The 24130-nt window shown below is 27.6% G+C and overlaps 2 protein-coding genes across 4 annotated transcripts in view; one reads left to right on the top strand and one right to left on the bottom strand.

Annotated features, from left to right (window-relative positions):
• LOC112688575 (RYamide receptor-like) overlaps positions 1–8107 on the top strand; it is a 106941-nt gene extending 98834 nt beyond the window's left edge. For all 3 annotated transcript variants that reach the window (XM_025561836.1, XM_025561837.1, XM_025561838.1), the window contains one exon: positions 6482–8107. In XM_025561836.1, the coding sequence (XP_025417621.1) occupies positions 6482–6859 (378 nt within the window). In that variant the 3' untranslated portion in view covers positions 6860–8107. The remainder of the gene's footprint in view (positions 1–6481) is intronic.
• An 11249-nt stretch (positions 8108–19356) lies between these two features.
• On the bottom strand, positions 19357–21951 carry LOC112688550. Its single transcript, XM_025561805.1, has 5 exons — positions 21499–21951; positions 20509–20618; positions 20328–20415; positions 19628–19849; positions 19357–19565 (listed from the first exon to the last, which is right to left on the bottom strand). The coding sequence occupies exons 1-5, from the start codon at positions 21730–21732 to the stop codon at positions 19515–19517; spliced, it is 705 nt and encodes a 234-aa protein (XP_025417590.1). The 5' UTR covers positions 21733–21951; the 3' UTR covers positions 19357–19514.
• Positions 21952–24130: the final 2179 nt, after the last annotated feature.

Raw genomic sequence — 24130 nt, 5'->3', positions numbered from 1 at the left:
ATATTATTCTTTAATTAAAATCCACAATGACTTGTATGCATTTTCTTCGGTATTTTTTATCTTTCTAGGACAATTTTCTTCCTCTTCTGTTAATTTGCCTGTCTTAGCCCACGATTCAATCCATTTTGTTGTGTTAATCTTGTCAATTGGTGGAAAATTAAACAAAAAGTTCTTAAAAGGTTGTTAAAAAGGTAGAAACACTTATTCGACCATACAACCAAAATCACTTCAAAATTATATAGTTATTCAGCTATGATTATTATCTTAGTCCGTGATTATCGTCAACGATAACTGTTTTGTGGGAAAACATAATCATTACTTTGCAGTTAGCTATAGAAAATAGAAATAAACGAAAACAAAATCCAAATACATCGTTCAAAAGTAAACATCCCCAGGGGGGCTCGTTTTTAGCGTTCCTCGCTTAATTAAATGAAGGGGGACGCTGAAATCTATAGAAAAATTAAAACGGACTCCGTCCGCCCGTGTCCCCCCCCCCCCCCCCATTTCGAGCACTGCACTGAACTATGTCATCAAATTGTCTTGTTTTACCATTGCTATTCATGACTACTAGCAATATGATATAAAATAGAAAAAAAATGTATCTACTTATAAATCAGAATTTCCTTCACAAGTATATACTGATTATATGTTGGTTTTTAAAAATCTTAATTAATATAATTTATTTTTTATCTACATCCATTGAACATAATATATTAAAAACAATATGTAAGTTGTTAATTATTTAGTTGTACATTGTATATGCATTGTTCACAATCTATTCAATTTGATGTAACTGGATACATTTATTTTAATTAATATTGGTTTTTAATAGGTTTTTTATACATTTATTTAAATTCTTACATTATAAATTATAATAACACATTTTTTTAAATTTTAAATAACAAAGTAGAGTATTATTTATGTTTAGTATTTTATATAATTTTATTTTTTGTCATACCTATAAACTACCCTGAAACAAATTTCACTACTATAGAAAAAAATACAATCATCTGAAGAAATACATAACCTTTATATAAATGAACATTAATAACGTATACCTTAAATCAATATTTCCCTACAGTTATTTTAATCGCATGAAATAAATACTACATCTGTATTTAAGATACGGTAGTTTGTCGACGGTGTAATTTTATGACGTCACGCAAAACGTGACTTATATTTAAACGCGGAACAATTGTTCGACAAATATTTTAAACCACCAAAATAATTATTTTTTAAAGCACTATTGAAATTCTAGTTATTTTTAATATTCGTTTCTTAAATATTATCCATAAATCAGAGTTAAGCGTGATGTATGACATTGTGACTTACATATCAAGGTCGAGTATGTGCTCTATACAACCTAAAAAAGAGAGATTATCAAGCGTTTATTAACCTTCAATCTAAACTATAATTTAGCACGTGGCTCTTTTAATAGTTTTTAGTTAATAGCTATGCATTACCTATATATTATAATATGGTTTAATTTTATCTTCTTTTAGATTATGTATCAATGATTAAAATGCAATACATACTCACAGTACTAATTTGTATAATTGAACATCGAATCACTCATAGGCCATTCTACACACATTTCTGCTCAACATTTACTCAATTTTCTACTTCCTAAGAATTATAGTAAATTGGTATCATTTCCTACCTGGGTAGTATGAGTACACTTGTTATAGTAAAAATTCATTGCAAATTTAAATGGATCGAATAATATTCATATAATAATATGTGTACAATATGGTTTTAAGTCATGTAAGTTCATAGTATTTAAAGTAATCATCATTTAGACAAACTTTGTAGTATAATTTAAGAAAATTAAAAGACACAACTCAATGCGCAGAATCATACATAAATAAAATAATTCAAATTACAGTCACTTAGTTAAAAAAAATACATTACTTCAATTATTATTTATTAATTACTTCAAAAAATGTTAGTCCAAATATTATAATATATTGTCTGTGCAATGCAATAGTTTTTTAGCTTCTTCTTTCATATACTATGCATAATAGTTAAATATTAGTATAATACAACACTTTTATTACTACTACTCTACCGTGTACCTTTTATTAAATGGCATTGTGCTAGCTTCACTATCTTTCTTATTTATCTCATACATAAACTACATAAATCTAATTTCTACACTACGGCGTACAGTAACCCTCTTATTATTAGTTCGCTTTCCTTTATTATCCCTTAAGGTAAATTAAAAAACTAAAACCACTCGTAAACACTCTAATTTATTTTACATTTCCAATTTTTTTCTTGACGACATACCATTTTATCAACTTCCATAATCTTGAATTAATGTCACTGCACACACACACACATAAGAAGCCCACGCCGTAGAAACAGTATTGTATCCATAATCTTACAGTTCTACCATACATGTTAAAATGATTGAATCTACAATAAAATATGGTAAAAATAAATATGTAATATAATACTATAGATATTTGTGTAGTATGAATAAGAAAAAATCGAGATTTTAGATGCTAATAAAACGTAACCCGTATTAGCTGCCTTAAATTAAAAAACTGAAACCACTGTTATATATGAACAAAATACAAATAGCAAATTGATCTAAACCAAAAACACAAAAAAAGTGCATGTGACATAGAAATGTATATATCTTTTTAATGTGATCAATATGGGTTTGAAGTTTCGAATAGGTTCTGAAGCTGTTGAAATGATTAAAAATCTAAATATTTAATATGATTTAATGTACATATATTGCAATTATAATATTGATAATATAATATTGATATCAATATTATAATATTGATTTAAACTTACAAATTGTAATTACAATATTTAAACATTATTTAATATAGTTTATACTGAGTGTAGTAGTCACGACGAAAATTTCAATAATCTTTCTCCTTTTAAGTCTGAGTTATTTGATAATTATACTATGGCCGATGGATTATATTGCATTATTGTAAGTTAGAAACTTAATATGGCGTTCTTGTAATGGCATATCATCCTTTATGAGACTATGTATAGAAAATATAACACAAATTAAATATGACGTATTAGAATCCAAACTTAGAGATAATTTATTTAATTTTCAAACATTTTCGATGAGACACCTACTACCATTGTGTTTTTATGATAAGTATAACTATTATTACCTTATCACACCAATTTTTGTACAGATTTTATAAACCAACGAAAAAAATGTCTAACATTAAATACCTATTTAATTTTTTTTATTAAATTAATTTTTAAAAATTATTGCTATAATAATAACAATACTACACGTATATTTTAACAGTACAATATTTTAATATTATGATAAAACTTATCAAAAAAAAAAACAAATACTCTCAGTTCTCTGAGTGGTTAAAAATATTGTATTATGTATTCACAGTTCAATAATTGCCAAAAAAAAAGGGAATGATAATTGTGTATATATATAGTGGTTTTTACTTATTAAAAAAATTCTGTAGAATCAATACGTTTGCACCAAATAAGCAATTGTATACATTTATCGAGACCTGATGTCCCGCGCAACAACAAATTGTACTTTTAGTGTAATTTAAAAACGATTTTACTCAGAACGATGATTGTTAAAAAGGCTATGCCCCCCCCCCCATCTACTTGTTTTCAAAATCGATGAGTCTTGTCTGGACAGAAAAAATGTCCTTACCTAAAACTTGAAGACAATACTTTCAAACAAAGTCTTAACTAAGAAACACGATTGTTAAAAAGTCTATGCCTCCCCGACCAAATATTACTACAACGTTATAATAGTCATAGACAGAAAACGTGTTTCTTATAAGCTAATTTTTAATTATTATTAACCTTTAAATTTTTACCATACTAGCAACTCCGTAAAATAATATTTATCATCAATATTTTAGTAATGATTAAAAGAAAAATAATCAAATATAAATAAATTTCAAACTCAAATTTTAAAGGGTAATAGAAATATGTATTCTATTTAAATATAACAAAACGAAAAATAACACTGTGTAAGCAGACACAGTGATTAATTTACGATGGAGAAAATTACTGTTCTCGAAAAGAGCCTGGACTGACAAACCGAAAATTCGTAAATTCGTCATTGTCTTTCTTGACCGGAAGTATCTGCTCATTCCTCCCCTAGTTTGTATTTTCTATACTATACATTTTTTTTTCTTCTTTTATGATGCACATGTACTTCATCGAGACCTTATAATTATTTCCCAATATTATAAACATGACAATTTTATTTACTTGTATTTTAAAATATTACTCATATACGTCCACATATATAGGTAAAACCTCTACAGAAATAATTTACTAAATGCTTTTTAAAACTATTACCTAAACAATAGTATAATGGTTAGTCAAAATCAGTAAACCTAAAACTTTAAAAATACAAATTTCTAACCAAAATCATCACTAGTTAATTGAAATCCGATGAAATCAAATAATCCGTTACGAGTTTAAAAAAATAACCAGAAAGTATAGGGAACCCTCGGAAGATGTAAAAACATATATATTAGCTTAGAAATATAGATTTATTATGTAGAATTTGAAGTAAATATTCTTATTTTAAAACACGCGCTTTCATATTATTTGTAGGAAAGGATTTAACATTTTTAAGAATTATGTTTGTTCAAAGAGAGAACGCATTCTATGCCACCGTTCTATCTTTATATTACCGAGTCATGCGATGGGCAGTTATCTAACGGTGGGTGAGATTCGGGTTACCAGACGGTAATATGTGGCCGTCTAAACTTCCCCCTCGATGTTGATGTTTCGAGCCGCAATCTTGATAGCGAACCGATATCGTATATGTAAACGGAAAATTTAATATTTCTAATAACTATTTAATTAATTCAATTTTTGAACTTTTCTCAATAGATGGCTCATCTGCACACAAAGTACTGGCATTAAGAAAAAAAAAAACATGAAAATCGGTCAATTAGAACTTCAGATATAACCATAGGCACAATTTGGGGAAGGGCAGCTTGGATGTGCTTAGTACCCCCCAAGTAGTTTCACGTTAATTTTGATTTTAATAGTTACATAATTATGTATCCATAACCTTAAGATAACATCATAAAAAAAGAAAGAGGAGCTTAAGCACCCCCAGTTTTTTCGTTAAAATTGTGCCCCTGTATATAACTTTCATAAAAACCGCTTCTCCTTTTAATAATATATTACATATCGAGCGTTACGCGAAAAAGGTAACGCTCAAAAATGTTCACTGCCCAAACGGAAAAATCTGAACGCCGCCTAAGATCAATAAATCAACCTAAACAAAAAAAATGCGTCACTCGAGATACAATATTGAAACATTTTAGTTTTGATTAGAAATATTAACTTTAGGAGTACCTAAATATGATCACACTTTAACTATAGTAATATATACTTTTGATATATTGTAATAAAATAATAAAAAAATGTTATCAAAACTTTTCCCGTGGTATCTAAGAAATAATTTACATATAAGAGATGTTTATTACGGGTATTTTATTCAAGTAAAATTAATACATATTACTGAAATAAATATTTTTTTAAATATTAAATAGCATATAAAAAATGAATATTGATCTTATAATGAAACATTATGTTCATGACAATTCATTACACGACGCGCTGTATCTACTCGTATATGGAATGAATACATAAGTTAGGATGTTGATGATTTTTACATTTTATTTTCTTTAAACCCAATGAAAATACAGTGCTAACAAATACATTTCACTACCCATTTATTATGGTACATAACATTTTTTTCTATATCGGCTATAAACATACATTTTTGTTTTTCGGATAACTTTTCACGAACATTATTTTTTACAAAGAATTTAATGGTTTTTATAAAAATATACGTTATACCTATTGGCTTTTCGTCGATTTCACATTTTTATGTTTAGCGACTACTCTCGTGATCTGATTTACTTCGATAGGTTTTACCATGTAATAATTTTATCCAATTCTATGTTTACATTATCATGGTGAACTGATTTTACTTCTTTAAACAGATCGTAAACTATTTTACAGCGAACACGTTTCTAATCGTTTTTGTCAGATTTTTATTAAAAATACATTAATTTCGACTAATCTTTTGCACGGTTTTGAACCGTGAATGTCACGAATGGTTTTATTACGTACAATAAACACAGACACTCGTTAATAATAATAATAATCGATAAACAATATCGATTTAAATATAATTTAAATATATATATATATATAATACGTAACGAGTAAAATCGTAATACACCTACGATTTAATTTAACTTAACTTCGCTTAGCGAATACGTTTTCCGAATCGGAACACACTTACAAACAGTGACAATCCATCCGCACGAATACTGTCACGCGTACGGCAACGGGCTCGCATCGTATTCAGTAAAAATGTGTGCGTGTGCGTATAAGTAATAATATTGAAATATAAAAAAATAAATGATCTAATAATTTCATTATAATTTAAATAATAATGTTTAATATAAACGTGTGCACGCCGCAGATCCTGTGGGACCACGAGCCGTCGCTGAGCTCCTGGAGCAGCCTGCCGTACGTGTGGTTCGTGTTCCACTGGCTGGCCATGTCGCACACGTGCTACAACCCGCTCATCTACTGCTGGATGAACACGCGGTACCGGGCCGGTTTCGCCGCGGTGCTGCGCAACGTGCCCGGTTGCGGTCGGTGCATGGACGGTTACCTGCGAGCCCAGCAGCACCAGTTCCGGCACTACAGCCAGAACGATCCCAGCCAGGCGGAGGGCCTGCACCGGATCAACACGTCGTCGTCGTTCGTGTCGGTCAAATCGCGGCTCAAGTCGTTCAACGGGCGGCCCGCGGCGTACGGCCGGAGCTGTCGCAACTGGCACGAGGACACTCTGTAGGGACCGCGTGCCCTCGGACCACCGTCGCGACACGCGCGCCCGTGTATTGTCGTACAGCGGAGCGCTCGACGTGAATCGTTACGACGGAAGGATGATCGACACGAGATCGTCTCTCACGCACTCTGGTTCGGATCGTATGCGCGCGCGTTGATCGGCACTCGAGTGATTATCCATGAGAGAATGTGATTTTCGTTTACGTCCAAAGCACCCCAACACTCACAATCATCACCTACTCTCCCCTGCCCTTGCAGCCGACTCGCTCGACGCGGTTCCCCCGTTGTTCACTCGGAACGCCAAGCAGTGCGCACACCTAGATGGAATTGGAGTCCGCGAAACCGAACGTTTCGCGAAATCGTAGGACCCGCCGCTTCGGGCGTGATCGTTTTACCGCGTGCGCGTACTTACGTTACGAGACTCACGGTAAGTAGCTGAAGTGCGTAACTGTACGCGCAATGGTATACGTAAATCGTCCAAAATCTATTAAGCGATAGCCACGCCCACACGTAGCAAAGTTGAGTTCAGTAGTTCGAATGCGTTGCCGTTAGCTTTAATAATGGGAAAAACTGACCTATAATAATCTAACGATATGGGAAGAAAATTATCCGTGTTTTGTTGGTCAGTTTTTTTCCGATGTTTAGGGTTTACGAGTTATGATTTTTTTTTTTTTTTTAATTGTAAAATTTTACACGCTCATACTCGTTTTAAAATTAAAATATCAGAAAAAATCGATCGATAAAATTCGGGTAATGTTCTTCCCTTAAAGTTTGATTATCGTTCGGTTTATTTTAATCTTCAAAGAATGTTTCTAATGTTAATCGTCACTACATTTGAACTACGGAACGTAAATTTGCTATGTTGTACGTTCATTAGACGGAGAAACACGTGTGGGTGTGGCGTCCTCTTAACGCGCGCAGCAATCCATCTGTCCCCGTGCGACGCAAATTGTTGAGGGTTTCGTTCAGTAATATTATGTTACATTATTTTTAAATTGGATTTCTCGGGAAAAAATCCGTGTACAACGAAAACCTGACGTGCTCTCGTCGTATATTTAAGCTCCACCGTTGGCCAAATGACGAGCTCCACGTCTAGAAATTCTAAGATCCGTGTACTTCCGAGTATCTATTATAATATACAGGGCCGATTTTGTGGAAAGTGGAGAGTAGCAATTCTCCATAAAATACGATTTTTTTTACATCCCCATATTCAAAAAATATTATAATATAACGTTTTATTTACAATACAAATTAAAATCACTATTGAAATTATATTTTACCGGAGAAAACATTATTATCTATTATAATTTAATATGACTAACTATTTATATTGTATTATATTGTTAATTTTTTGTTCAATATTTTAATATAACTAAAAATGTATAGCCATACTTTTAAACGAAATATTGTTTTGCATGTTGAAAAATAATAGGTACTACTAAGAATGGGTTCAGAGCCTCACACAAACCCATTCAAGGTATATAATATATAGGTGCTATTATTGTTATAGATAATATTAATAACTCGTATTCAATATAAATATACACGAGCGCTAATAACCATCGTACGATACCGATTAGGTGTATTAAAACAGTGGCGTACTTAGATCTGAATTTGAAGAAAAAGGGTTTAAATGTACAAGTTAAATCAACTGAACAAAACAATAATATATTTCCATTCCCCTTGTTAGTATGTGATTTGATTAAAAGTTTTTGAAGATTCGTCATCTGTTTTCCGATTGCTTTGAAATCTAAGGTGGTGCTCTCACCAAAAGCAATATAGTTGAATGTCAATATCGATTATAAATATTGAAATATTGATTATTTTTTTCGTACCCAAAAATTTCCAATTTTCCAATTTTGCCCTATGTTTTTCATCGGTTAATATATCATCTCCATTGTAATATGTAAACTTACTTAACTACACTAAATTATCCGTGCTCTATCTAGTGCATATAAATATTTATCTTAACAAAAACGGACATTTATGTTTCGTAATCAAATTGACAATCGCCATAAATTATTTATGCATACAATTGATGAAGCCTTATATGTACTATGGTACTTATCGAGCTTCAAAAATTAAACTATAGTTTAATCATGCATGAAGTTAGCGTACGACATTTTTATTATTGCAATGGAACAATTTTACCTATAATAAAATACATAAAATATATACATACATAAAATAACTATAACAGTGGAAAATAGCACCTTCCCAAAAAAAACTAACACGGATTGATTGAAGAACAAGAAGACAACAACAAGTAAGCAACTCGACGATTATGAGAACGACGAAAATCACCGATAATAGATAATCGACAGCTACACCATGCCGACTTTGACTACTAGTGGCTTTATACACGATCCTCCTAAATCATCCGAACGTCCCATACTTGTTCAATGAGGACGCTATCTTAAAAAGCCCTTCTCAGCACTGTCAATCGCCCCACTCACCTCCGGTTATTTGACCGCTGAAGTCCTGGGTCCGACAGCATTAAACGGAAACTTATTCGAGTTATCCCGCAAATCCCTTAAGACTCCTCTCGGCACATTGTACTTCCAACAAACGGAAAACAGCACTATTTCTTTAATGATTGTACTAAACCGTATTCGTGGCCCGCACCGACCGCTTATTTGAGCCAGACGTATGAGACAAACATAACACATTCCCCATACTTATATGTATATGATCAAGGCCGTATCTGTGGGAGTTCCAAGGGGTATGGACCCCCCCAAATGTCGTCAGTACTTTACAAATGCTTAAAATAACTATTTTTAATACCAACATAAATATTTTTAGTTACCAATAGCTTAAACTACAATTAAATTAACTAATATTATAACGGTGTCTAATAATAGATTATTATCAATAGATAAAGGAAACGACCGCTATCGACGCCGTTTCGCGCGCGGCGGTCGGTGACAATAAACAACAACAATATTAATTTTGTGTACCTACATTAAAAATATTACTTTAATAATAATTAATATACCATAGTCTGCCGTACTGTGAAAAATACGTCAAAATGTATTAAAATTTAAATTCATCATAATGAGTAATCGAGAGAACAAAAATATACTATTCAATTATCTTTCTACACTTTCAAAGGTACGTTAAATTGTTTTATATATTATGTATATAATATATTATTAATTTATCAACCGAAACGGTTAAAATGTTAAATGTTATTTGATTTGTTTTATTAAATTTGTGTTTTAACAGTGAAAAAATTCATTTTTATTAATTATTTATTGAAAAAATAAAATATTTATTGATAGATGAATACAAACAACTTGCGAAAACCCAAGGTACACTATAGTGTACCCACTTATAACTTAGCGAAAAAAAATGCAAAAATTATGTAACTTGCCAAAATTAATAAATAATTAAATTATGGTGAAAAAAAATTTTTAAATTTAAAAAATTCAGGTCTGAAAGGGTTAATTCATATAAGGTAAATTCATATACTTAATTTTAGACCGATAATATTTCTATCCACCTATCACAAATAGACTCGTCATCATTTAGTAATTCATCCACAAATTTGCAAACAAATGAAAATAATATATTGAAATCGGACGTGAAGCAAATAGTCGAAGACAACGATATTGGCTACTATTTGGATAAAAATGTATCTGATGAAAAAAAATTTAAATTATTGCTTGATCATTAGTCACTTGATGAAAATTATAAATAACAAATAATAATAAAATAAAATTATAAATTATCCAATTACTACAAATTTTAAAAAAAAATTAAAGTTTCAATTAAGATGGATTAAACGTTTTCCTTGGGTTTTTTATTGAAGAATTGGTGAGCAAGGTACAGTTTGTAAATATTGTGCGATATTTGGTCGCGAATTTGGTGGCAGAGGCAGTCACCAGAATCTTATAACATAAGTTATAAAACCTTTTAATGACTGAAAAAAAGCGATTGAGAAATTTAATGAACATAGTCAAACTGAATTTCACAAATTTAATGCTATCTATGCGCGCAAATAATTTTATTGCTGTTTATTCTAAAAACTATCAAAATATAATTCAAACATTACATTCCATGCGTGCAATTCAAATTGAACAAAATAGAAAAAGATTACCTATTATTCAAACTAGTATTTATTGTGTGCGTCAAGAAATAGCTTTACGCGGTATTATCGATTATAGACCTCTCTCTTTAGACAACTCTAAACCTATTTACAGTGGTGATTTTTGAGAAGCCACAAGGGGGGCGGCGAAAATATTTTATATATACTTACAATTTGCATACATATCCCATTTATTTTTTCCTATTGCTTGATACATGAGAAGTAATTTTAAGTTCTATAAACTTTATACCACAATGGCATAACATAAAAATATAGGTATGAATAAAAAAATTAAAACAAAGATTATTTCTTATCCGAACTTAATTAACAGTCAAACTTATAGGAGCAAACATTTTGGTAAACAGTAAACAGTTTTGACATAAAATTATCGCCAAAACCATTTTTAGTAAATTGTTTGCTCATTCATATTTTTAGTTTTTACATAGCTCAAGATGGGGGGCAGACCACCTATCGACCCCCATGAAATCGCCACTGCCTATTTATAATGATAGTAATTTCCGAACATTATTAAAAATGCGCGTTTCGTGTGAAGATAAAAATCTAACATATCATATTGAGAACCAAGCGTTAAATACTACGTATATAAACCCTATAATTCAAAATAATTTTTATAAATATATATGGAAAAATTATACAAGACCAATTAGTTTACAAAATCCCACTGCACTTTATGTCCACTGCAGTGCACATTCATTAAAATTAGCATTTGCTCATTTGTCAAATATTCACCATATTCGAAATTTAATAGGAATAATAAAATCTGTGAAAAATGTTATTAAAATATCGACTAAATTAACTGAACTATTAAAAAGTAAAATAAAAGTATTTCTACCTCAAATTAAATTGACTAAATTAACTTCCATGTGCGAGATTAAGTGGGTTAAAAATCACGATGACATGTTAAGTTTTTCAGAAATATATAAACCTATTGTTGCAACGTTAGAAGAACTACTCGTACAATGAAATGTAGACACTGAAACATCGTCTAAAGCTTTACAGTTACAAAAGTGTATAACAACTAGTGGATTTATTTTAAGTATGATAACTACGACATCACTTTTCTCTGTAACTTTGCCATTATGTAAGGTATAGCAGTCAGTAAAATGCCATTTAAGTGAAGCAGTAGAACATATTGAAACTATTTTAAGTTGAGTGAAAGATATGCGAAGAAACATTGATGAAAATTTCAAAGAAATATTAATTAAATCAGAACAATTATTTATATCCGTGAATGATGAAGAAAAAATAAAAATACCAAGATTATTCAGTCATTTAAAAAATATATATACGAGTATATACAAAAATTCCTGAAGATTATTTTCATATTTCTATTGCAATTCTTCTGTATGATGATTTTATTAGTCAACTTAAAGAACGATTTTCCAAACACAAGATAATTTAATGATTTTTGTATTTATTAGTACCAAAAATGTATGTAAAATCTTCAATTTTAGAATCAGATTTTAGTTTATATTCAAATTTTATAAATGCTGATTAATTACCTTCAGAAATAAAATAGTGGAAAAGAAAATGGATTGTAATTAAAAATACAGATCATCCAAATGCAGCTGTAGAATCATTCAATTATTATGACAATGAACTCTTTCTAAATATTTATTTTTTTATTAAAAATACTAGCCACACTGCCAGTTTCTACAGCAACTCCCGAACGAACTTCTTCGGTATTAAAACGCGTCAAGACATTTTAACAAAACTCCACAGGACAAGAAATAGTAACAAGCCTAGCTTTATTAAGTACCCATAGAGATGTTGCGGTTAATCCCGAAGAAGTGTTAAACCAGTTTGCTCTTCAAAATGATAGAAGCATTTTATTGGTTTAAAATAAATTGAATTTGTGTATGTTATTTTGTTTATTTAATTATATATTTTTTAAAAGATAAAAACTTTTTTGTTCTTATTTTTAACCAAATTTTAAAATCTAAATTCAGTAAAATTACATTAAATATATTTTAGACCCCCCCCCCCCCCCCCCGAAAATTATTTCTGGATATGGTCTTGTATATGATTTTAAACAACATAGATTAACATGAGCACCATACTTCACATCCAAATATTTACAACAACGGGAGAAACAATAAGATTCGCATTGTTTCATCATATTGACAATACACATAAAACGATCACTGATCAAATACTGAAAAATGAGAATTATAATTTTAAATATCTACTTTCTTGATACATATATTTTATAAAGATCCTTAATGTCAGATTGTACGTTTTAGCAAAACAGCGAAGTTACTAAGATTATCTTGAAACAAAGTAAAGCGTAAGAAAAACGATTAATACTAAGGGAAGTAAATGGGTTTTTTATCCGAAAAAAAAGTCTTGCACTCTTGAGGTACGTCATAATAATGTGTAAAACCATTTTTTTCTTTTAATACTTCGATAAGTAATAATTTTTTTTTGAACCACTTTCACTATCCTAAGTTTTAAAAAATGAAAAAATATTGTTATAAAATCAATATTATTCTTTCGCTTCTTCACCCCACAATTAAGATTAGATCTAAGCAGTATATTTTCAGAGTGTAATTGTTCAGATTTAGTTTCTGAATGTCCAAATAACATGAAGAAAGAAAAAATATTCAACCATATTTATTCTGACTACTAGAAGTATTAAGATTATAATAATATCTTTATTGATTTACCGATAAAGTAAATTATATTTTACAGCAAAAGCCACAACTCTTCAAACAACTAAATACAAATTACAATGTAATATTCAAAGAAATACCGTATCTGAATACCAAATTATTTATTTATTTTATTGACACACGACTGAAAATCTGTGTTGAAAGATAGATGCATCATTTTTGCTATTTATGATTTTACAATAATTTTACTTAGGCCTAACCTTAGGCGCTATAATTTTATTTATCAGGGTTATTTTAAAAAATTTATAACAAATTAGATTGATGGAAATGAAGTGATATACGCAGTTGTGAAAACCCTATAGAAAAAAAATCCTAAAACTTAAGACTGGACCACTAAATTTTAATATTTACCCAAAAGCCTACGGTATAATGACCAGACGAAAATTAAATATATACTGTGTTGCTGTACAGAGAGGAAATATGGTTACGAAGGTATGACAAATCAATGGGAATGGTGGGACGTAATGTTAATATCTTATGTCATACCGAAAACCGTGATACATGACCGAGTTATTTCTTTGCAGATGTTCTCAGTAGTTTTTTCGACAGTCAATCGATAATGGATCACCATGACAGCATGTCACCATAAAGCACAGAAAATAAATTGCACGTAGATATAATTTATGAAAAAGTCGTAAGTATCGTTTGTGTCAAAATTGAAAAAACGAATCTTCTTCGTCTCCAAGAAAGGTTTCTAAGAAATATACACGAATTAAAATTATTTACTTAAAGCAATTACCAATGTTGAGTTAGTTACTTTAAAAAAAGTAATAAGTTGCTTTACTCGTTACTCATTACATAAATGTAATGAAATCACATACTCGTATTACGTTACACGAATAAAATTGTAATGAAATTACTTCACCATATTAAAGAAATAACTTATTTAAAATAAATTACATTATTACATTGTCGTTACAGAATAAACATTTTAATAACATTACGTAATGCTTTACTGTAAATGTAATGGTGTTACAGTAACGCGTAACTATTTTCCATTATGTCACTACCCAACACTGACGATTACCGTTAAGAGTTGTAGTTGCTGCATTCGATAATTTAAATTTAGGTATTACCGATGTTATGTTTTATCCATATTAATTTTTCTAGATAAATTATCTAGATTGATATATTTTTATCTTATATCTTCTTTATAAAAATCGTAAATAAGTTGTTTGAGCCGTTATCTAAAACTTTATTCAAAACAGAGTGAGGAATGTATACATTTTACAATGTATTATATAAAACATTGTAAAACACTTAAACTTCTTGTTTTAGGACATGGTTATAATTGATTTGTTAAGAATAATAAGTTATAGAAATTAGTATAAATTAGTTATATATTTAGTTTTGAGTATATATTATAAATGACTAGTTGATGAATTTTGAATATGATTTAATTTACAAGTTATATCTTGATTATCAACATACAAAAACTATTGTCTTATTATTATATATACCAGGATCCAGAGGAGCAAATCTAAGAGAACAGAGAAGGGAGAAATTAAGACTAATTATACACTCGATGATCTATTTTTAGATATAACATTAATTAACATCAATAAACTTATATTACGAAATTTATAATATACGAACAGAGAACAATTTTTTTTATCATATTTGGATACAGTGTAACAAGGGTATGGCGAACTGTGCCTACCGCCACTGTGCAAAAGTCGTATTTTTATCCTACAGTTAAATCGACATTTTTCCATTATACTTTTTGAAATACGTAGATGTTGTCTATTAGAACACAATACATGTGAATTTAATAATGAAATTATGAAAATAGGGTATTTAAATAAAAAATTTCATATGAAGAAATTATCGATAAATTTGCCAGTCATAAAACGAGAAAAGTAAATTTTCAAAGTTTAAAATTAACACTGTAATAATAACTTACAATAAAAATTGTATACTTAAAAATATTAGTAAAATTAAAGGTTAAAAAAAATATCATGACATCAAATTTTAATTGGTTAGAAAGGTAACTTTTTCTAAGTTTGCCAGGGGCGATAGTCAGTCTTCCTACACCACTCGTTGGATATTGAATACTTTTTTTTTACCCTCCTATCCCCATAATTCCAACTAGTTTGTGTCTGTGGCAAGATCTAAATCTTTATTTTTTTAATCGACATTATAAAATTCAATTCTTAAAAAAAAATATTTGACAGCAAATATAAGACATTTGAAAAAAATGGTAAACATTGTTTCCAATAACTAATAAGCAATTCAAAAGTTAAAAACGATTTAAACATATTATTAGGTATAATATTAAACATTTTATTCAAAGTCAAAGCTTAGATTTCAATTTTTTTCTATAGAATAAATATATTAGAATATTAGAAAATAGAACTACATTTTTAGTGTGCAATGCACTTGGCATCCCTGCACAATAATAATATCACAAACTATGTTTTTAAAAATACGATGTGTTATACACCAAAAATGACCATCCCGACAAAAATTTTATTTTATGAGAATACTAAAAACCTTTAAATTTTTCTGTCTTAATTTATATCGTGTGTATTGTTTTTTCTCCATTATGTAATATGATATGTTTAATAAGGGCATGTTCTTCATCTGCCTCTTGTAATAGAAGTAAATTTAATATTAATTTTTGCTTTTTAGTGAGAAATGACATATTAAAAATTCTCTTCGTCGTATTCCACTATCTGATATATGTTGAAAAATGATAGAAAATATAAAATACAATTCTAAAACGAGAATTATATAATACAATTAAGACGCACCGCAAAGCCGTGGATTCCCAATCGCCAACATATGCAAGGCCGTAACTGGGGGAGTCCAGGGGTCCCCCCCCCCCGAAATTTCAAAAATAGAAAAATTTTAGCGGTGAATATAGTTTAACTATAAATTGTATTAAATAATAATGTTAGACCCCTCTCCCGAAATTTTTTTCCAGTTACAGCCTTGAAAATAGGAATCTATATTCGGCCGCGCGACCAAAAAACCGACCACGTGGCTGAAATTTAAATTGCAACATGTAGTTGCGGGTCTCCAGACGCATCCATAGGAATCACACCTTTAGAATTTTAAATATAATTAGTTGTAGAGTACAAGTGTTTGGACTTATTCCATATTATCTCGCAGATTATATAATTATAATTTGTGATATTATATACCTATATCTAAAATATCGAATTGTAATACCTACCATTGATTTTACAATATCTATTATACGATCAATGGTAATACTATTACATTTCAATGTTAATATCATAATTCAAAACCTTAATTCAATAAAATTATTAAGGCAAAAATTATTAATTATGAAAATGAAATAAAATGTTTAATTATAATATCATCACATAGATACATAGAACAACTCAAGTAAATTGATAATTTGATTTTTCCAGTTAGTATAGATGTTGACATTGTTAACTCCATTATCACAAATAAACATACAAACCTACCTGTTGCTAGGAATTAAACATATACGATATTTAATTTTTTTTGGGGTATTTTTCAAATTTCAATTTGAATTATTTTTTATTGTTAAAATAACCAACCAATTCTATAAATAGAGCTAATATTCATTTGTCAACGTCAACGTCCATTCAACCATTCGAGAAATTTTAATATATATATTTATATACATATCTCTTCTTCTTTTTCTTCTCTTTTGCCTTTCTCCCAACTATTTGGGGCCTGCCACCCTTGTCCTAAACCTCCAGTTGTCTCAATTTTCTACATCCCCTACGCACATATCGTTCTCAATCATATCCAATTTTTTGGTCTTCCTCTTCATCTTTTCCCTTCAACAATCACTTTCATAGCAACTCTTTATATAACTCTTTCCATAGCAACTGTATTTGTTTCCTCTCATCTCATCACATGCTCAAACCATCTCAGTCTATTTCCTCTCATCTTGTCCACATGACCATCATATTCCTGATTATCTAACTGTAAAACAATAAAAAAAAAATTCTACACATTATTAAAAACAATCATCATGTTTAATTTGTAATAAGTACAACTTTATTAATTAAAATATTATAAAATTAATCAATCCTATAAATAATTGAAATAAATAATATATTGGTCTTAATTTTTAATTTAATTTAATTACTACATCCTACTTCAAGCAATAATGTTATAGTTACACAATTAAATCAGAGTCATTCATATTTTATGAAAAAAAATATATATATTTATTAAAAATTTAAGGTATTAAAATTTAAATATCAACCTTTTGAACAGATATAATCAATTTACATTTTATTTATGTATGTTTAAGCAAACATTATGAATATGGAATTTGCCATTATGTAATATAGAATCATCCTCTTACGTACAAACTAATACCTAGTATAATTTTCTTAATCTATAGTAAAATAATTATATATAATAAAAATTCCACTAGTTGATATTCAATATTAAAATAAATATTGAATATTTGTTAGCTCAATGCTGGGCAGTGAAAATTGCTCAATTTTAATAAATTAATTCAGTTGCAATCACTCAACTACTATCTTAATTTTATTAAAAAACTACACTAAAATAATTCAATCAAAATTAAACAACTTTTGAACATTATTACTTTATTAAGAAAAAATTTAAAAGGTGGAAGTTACTGCGATTTTTAATTTTTAACCTTTGTCATAAAATAATCAAACCTATTGCCTTTGACAATTAAAAACCAGCTAAATATTATAACATATGCATTTTCTCTTTAAAAAAATTAAAAAATAGAGAATAAATTATTTAAAAAAAACCCAAAATCTTATGAGATTACTAATTTCTAAGGTGTTGTAACATTCTGTCACCTGAAGCGCAGTTTAATGGTATTTTCAGGTGGCAGATATTTTGCTAATTTTATTTTTTTTAAAAAGAAAAGTATTGGAACATTGAAATGGCTGGGGTAGATTTGTTCTAATTATATAAAAAAAATAATTATCTCATGATTAATTTATTATTAAGTACACACAGAATAAACCAAAAAAATTCTTCAATTAACAGAATTTATAAATTATTATCTGTTAAATAATAGTTATCAGTCTATGAATTTAGCATAATTGTAATGGTTGAAAATTAAATGTATACAAACATTGTTTATACTAAAATATAAACATAATATTAAATATTTAAAACAAATGATAAACCAAAACAAATTATAAGTAATTAATATTATAAGTCTATTATAAGACTAGCAAAAAATATTTACATGGCAAATAGAATAAAAAGTAATTTAATAAAAGCTAGATTTTTTAATATTAAAAATTATTCATAAATATAACTTAATACATTTAAATTGAAAAAAATATAATTTGAATACTACCTAATCTACAATTAACTAAGCTTTAAACATTTGTTTTTAAAGAAATGATATGAAAGTTTATTTACCTGTTCACAATAAAAATAATTTAAATATATATTATTATCACTGAAATACAAATATATAAAACTTTTTAACAGCAACATTTGATTTAACTAATTTAAAAATATTTTTTTTAGATTTTTATGAAATTGTCAATTGAATACTTTCATAAAAATATTTAACTGGCATTCACATATTTGATTTTTTTTTTTTTTAACTTAAATGTTTAATAATAAATAATAAATAATTGTATGTTTAGATAACCCTGATTTAAAATTTGATACACCTTACTATTAATTGAGATTAAATAATTGTAAAAAAGTAAAATTTTAATATTATTTCAAACAAATAAAAACCGTATATTTGAATAATAAAAAAAATTGGTTAACCAAATTTAAAAATTCATCAATATCCAAAATAAAATTAGGAATGATAAAAATCAAATTATCCTTATCTGATGATATATAGTAAATTGTTCACAGAACTTACTATGTAAAGATATTTAAGCTATAAATAGACATATTAATTTAAATAAAAAAAATTAAATGCTTTCGTAAGCAGATGCCATCATAGATGTACCACATAACTTATCCTAGAAAATAAACATTTATAATTAGCAGTAAAAAAATGATAAAATCAAAAATATATACAAACCTTGATGGTATTATACAGTGAAGACCAAAACGTGTGGTGTGGTATCATATTTATTCCGATTTCATTAAATAAGCAAGCATTCATTACAGATCCACCAATGAAATAAAGAAATAGAACAACCAAAACAAATGAAAAAAAGTAAGTCATAGAATCTGAGGGGTTGTTTTCAATTGCATCTTTTAAATTCAATCCACATACCTTACTGGTTTTAAGAATAACTTTCTATAAGTATAAATAATATATTTTAATAGTTGGATAATCTTTAGAGGTTTAGAATAGTAATTTTAAATCTCTGCCTATCATACCAAAAATATAGGAATTTAGACATTATTTTTCTCACATACTAATTTGTCTATTTAGTTAAATAATAAGAATTTTTAAAACAAAATTAAATTTTTAAATTAATGAACTTGAAATTAACATTCCCAATTTTTGAATGATTTCTAAACAAATTCATAAAAAAAATTTAAATGTCTATAGAACAAAAGGCAAAAAAATTGAAAATGAGGAAAACAAATCTTAAATAGATACTGAAAAAAATTCTTTGTGTTCAAAATATTTATTACATTGCTAAATTAAATAATATACCGGAAACAAAAAATATAAATCCCCATGTTATGCATGTGATATGATAGAAATCAAAAATCACCTTTAAACCTTATCCATCAAAGACATTACTAACTTTTTATATTTAACTTACATAATGGTTAGTGTAATTTTGGAAGCTAGTTAGGATTTCATTTCCACTTACAGCTGAAGGATCACATGATAAAATTACATCAAATTCACTACAAATTGAATAAAGAAAAAAATATTACAGGCAAGTTAAACTATTGAATAAACATTTTAACAATAAAATAATTATCAATAGATAATCTTACTTGGTTTCATTAGTATAAATCAATGATACTGTATCGCTAATTTCAAATCTAACATCTTCATAATAAGCAAGCGAGATAGTATTATTATTTGTAGAATCTATTAATTCAATCTAAAAATTAATATTTTAAATACATAAATATAATTATGTAATAAAAAAATATTAGTATAAAAATAGTCTTAAATTCCAAAACTTGAAATGTATTTGTCAATTTAATTTTTTATTTTAGTTTATCATTTTATAACTTGCTAACATTTTAACAAGAACCTCAAAATATATAACTATACTACCAATGAATAACATTAAAGGATTTATACTTCCCTTTTTGAAGTTTTTCGACTTTATTAATGTTTATAATATAGAAGAAATAAATGATTTCAATATTCTAGAAAAAAAAGCCACCAAGTTTTATTCTAACTGAAATTTTTGAAAGAAACACCACCACAACTCTTTAATATATTTTATATAGTTCAGTGACAATCATTGTTTTACTGATCCAAAAATGTACATAAATGTATCTTTATGAATAATTATTATGATATATTAAAATGAATTACTCTAAAATATTTATGATGAATTGAAACGAGTAGAAGTTAAAGAAAAAGGTGGTTGACCATAAATATTTGGAAGAAAGGTGAGGGAGAAGAAGATGTATAATTGGATATAAAGTAAAAATTAAAGAATTTTCTTCAAGTCAAAATCATGAATGCATTAGAAATTAAATTATGGTAAAAGTAATAAATAAAAATTACTAATATTATTTCAACAAACATATAATGAAAATTCAACATATTGTGGTAAATAGTGTATAATAACTATAGACTGATAGGTAATACCATTTTAAATTTATGTTTAAAAATTTAAACAAGAATCTAGATTACATAAACCTTAAATATTTATGTGCAAAATTTTAAATTTTAATTGCTATGATTTTTTACCCTAAACACTTTCCTAACAACCAAACAAAATAATTACATCAGATATTACTTACGGCAACTGTGCTCTGGTTAAGTTCATTGGGACACGGTTGATAATTTAAAGTCAAATTTGTACCAACGCTTACAGATATATTGATACCAGCCAAGTCAATATTATTATTGTCAACACTCACACACACACATGGTGAAGACATTTGACAATAATATTCATCTTTCTTCATACATACCACAGTTGTTACACATATTGCCAAAAAAAATCCATGAATCAATAACTTATTGAAATACATTTTAAATATTAAATTTCAAACGTAAAATGTATACAAACAATATTGACTAATTTTAATTTAATGATAATAGTCAATATATTATGTAACAATAATACCAAGTACAATCAATACTATCGTACGTTGTTGCACAAAAAAACGTAGAAAGAGACTAATTCACGAATTCAAATTCATGATCACAGCATTATGCATTATTAGTGCCACAGATATCTTAAACAGATTTATGGTACATCTGTGATTACTCCTCGGTATCACGCATAGCACTCGTTATTATCACTCAATAAATTATTCATTCTGTGATATCCACCGCGCTCTTAGAAGATAAGGTCCGACAACTTCCCTTCATCACGCCGGATAAGTATATTGTGTCCGCTTAAAAAGGTGAAAACATTTCCAATTTTGACCACCTTAAAGCACAGAGTAATAAAAATAATTCTTATATTCTTATTACTATTTGTCTTATAGTAGAGCGCTGATGGTTAAACGTTTTTGAGGTTAGGAAATAAATATTGAATATAAAAAATACCGCTAAATTTTGTGTGAAAAATGAAATACATATCATCATAGATTAAATAATAATAAATTGTGTATTTAATCTATGGTATTATGTACATGAATACTTATACAAATATATACATATATTATGTAACATGTAAAATACTCTATATAGAAATGAAAGTAAATGCATCAACATTGCATATTCACTATTATTTTTCGCCTGGTTTCTTTATTTCCCATGTATTAATTTTGTTTTCCCATCAGTCAGTGTTTCCTTATGAAATTATAATCCTCAATAACAATACTAATACTCCATGATTCATCTTTATCACAATGCCAAACAAAATTTATGATCTTGGTTGTAATAAACTAAAAAAAACGTTGTTTTTAGCACACCTAAGGATGAAATTTTAAAAATGAATGGTGAAAAGCCATGGCTGTAGATAATTTTGATTCAAATCACATAATTTGTAAAGAACATTTCACAGTAACCCAAATAAAAAAAAAAAAGTTATTACTCATGATTTAGGAAATGTCTTATATTCAATCAGTAGGTACATAAATATTCTTCGATAAATTTAATCAATTGTTAGATATTTAATAAAATAATAATCAATGGTATAACAAGAACTCAAAACTTTATTATTTCATTGTATAGGTAAATATTTTAATGTTTTAAGACACTATATATTGTAAATTTATGTTTTATATGCATTTTAATAATGGTGCGTTTATTATAATTTATATGATGTATAGAGTCAATTGTTAGCCTAATTCGCAGCCAAATGCTGTACCATTAATAAAAGAATACATTTTCTAATAAAGATTTTGTTAAAGTAAATTAATTCGAAAACAATAACTATTTCAATAATAATTTATAACACAATTATTTTACATAAGTTCCTCACGAAGTATATACAAATTATTTTGTAAAAACACTGAAGAACTTTAATAGCAAGGTTCTTATATATAATTAGAACAAAACATATTTTTATTTTCTGGCAGTGATTCAACTATAGTTTTAAATTAATAAACATTCTAAGTGATAATATTGATATCGAAAATACAATCATACCCAATTTCAACATAACAAAATAATAACAGAAAAAAAATAGGAATTTAGTAATGTAGTTGAACATAGTTATCTAAAAGCTAAAATTAAGATTGTTTAATTTATTTTTTAACTAGTACATACAATTTTTAATTTATAAATTAATATTAACTTTTTAAAAAATAATACATTTTAAAATTCTTTATAAGCTATTTGTCAAAACAGTAGCTGAAATAAATTAATGATTATGTTAACTGTATATCAAGTATATGCACAACAGTTTTCTGCAACTTTAATGAACAACAAAATTTATAGATTGATTCCTCCTAACATGGTTTTCTTTAATTTCATAAAAAAATTATGTTTTTAAGTTAGTTGTAACAAACTTAATAATTAAAAAAAAATTACTTTTCCTTGCACCGTTCATGGTGTAAATTTAATTTAATTTGCAGTAATGTATTATGATAGAATGTGGATATAACAATTTTCATTTCAAGAAAATTAAAAATTAGAAAATAAAAAAATTTAACCAAATTTAAAATTTAATTCAATTAGTACCTATCTCCAGGTATTTTAACTACCATATTTTTAAATAATTTATTTACATTTTTATATTATTAAATTATTGCATGCATTTATTATATTATACTATAAATAAATTTTGTAACACTATCTTCTAAGACCGTGTTAAAAGTAGGTAAATACTATTCATGTGGTCTGTGGTCTAAGGCTCTATGGACTTATCGGAACTCATCTTCCAAGACTGTCATATTATCATTTGATAAAATGATAATATATGTTTCACTAGTGTTATCACAACTTAAAAATATTCAAGTGTTGTATAATAAAAAA

This window comes from Sipha flava, unplaced genomic scaffold, assembly GCF_003268045.1.
Source record: "Sipha flava isolate LNK unplaced genomic scaffold, YSA_version1 39_pilon_pilon, whole genome shotgun sequence".
In the NCBI taxonomy this organism is placed as follows: Eukaryota; Metazoa; Arthropoda; class Insecta; order Hemiptera; family Aphididae; genus Sipha; species Sipha flava.
This window is presented reverse-complemented; position numbering and strand designations above follow the sequence as displayed.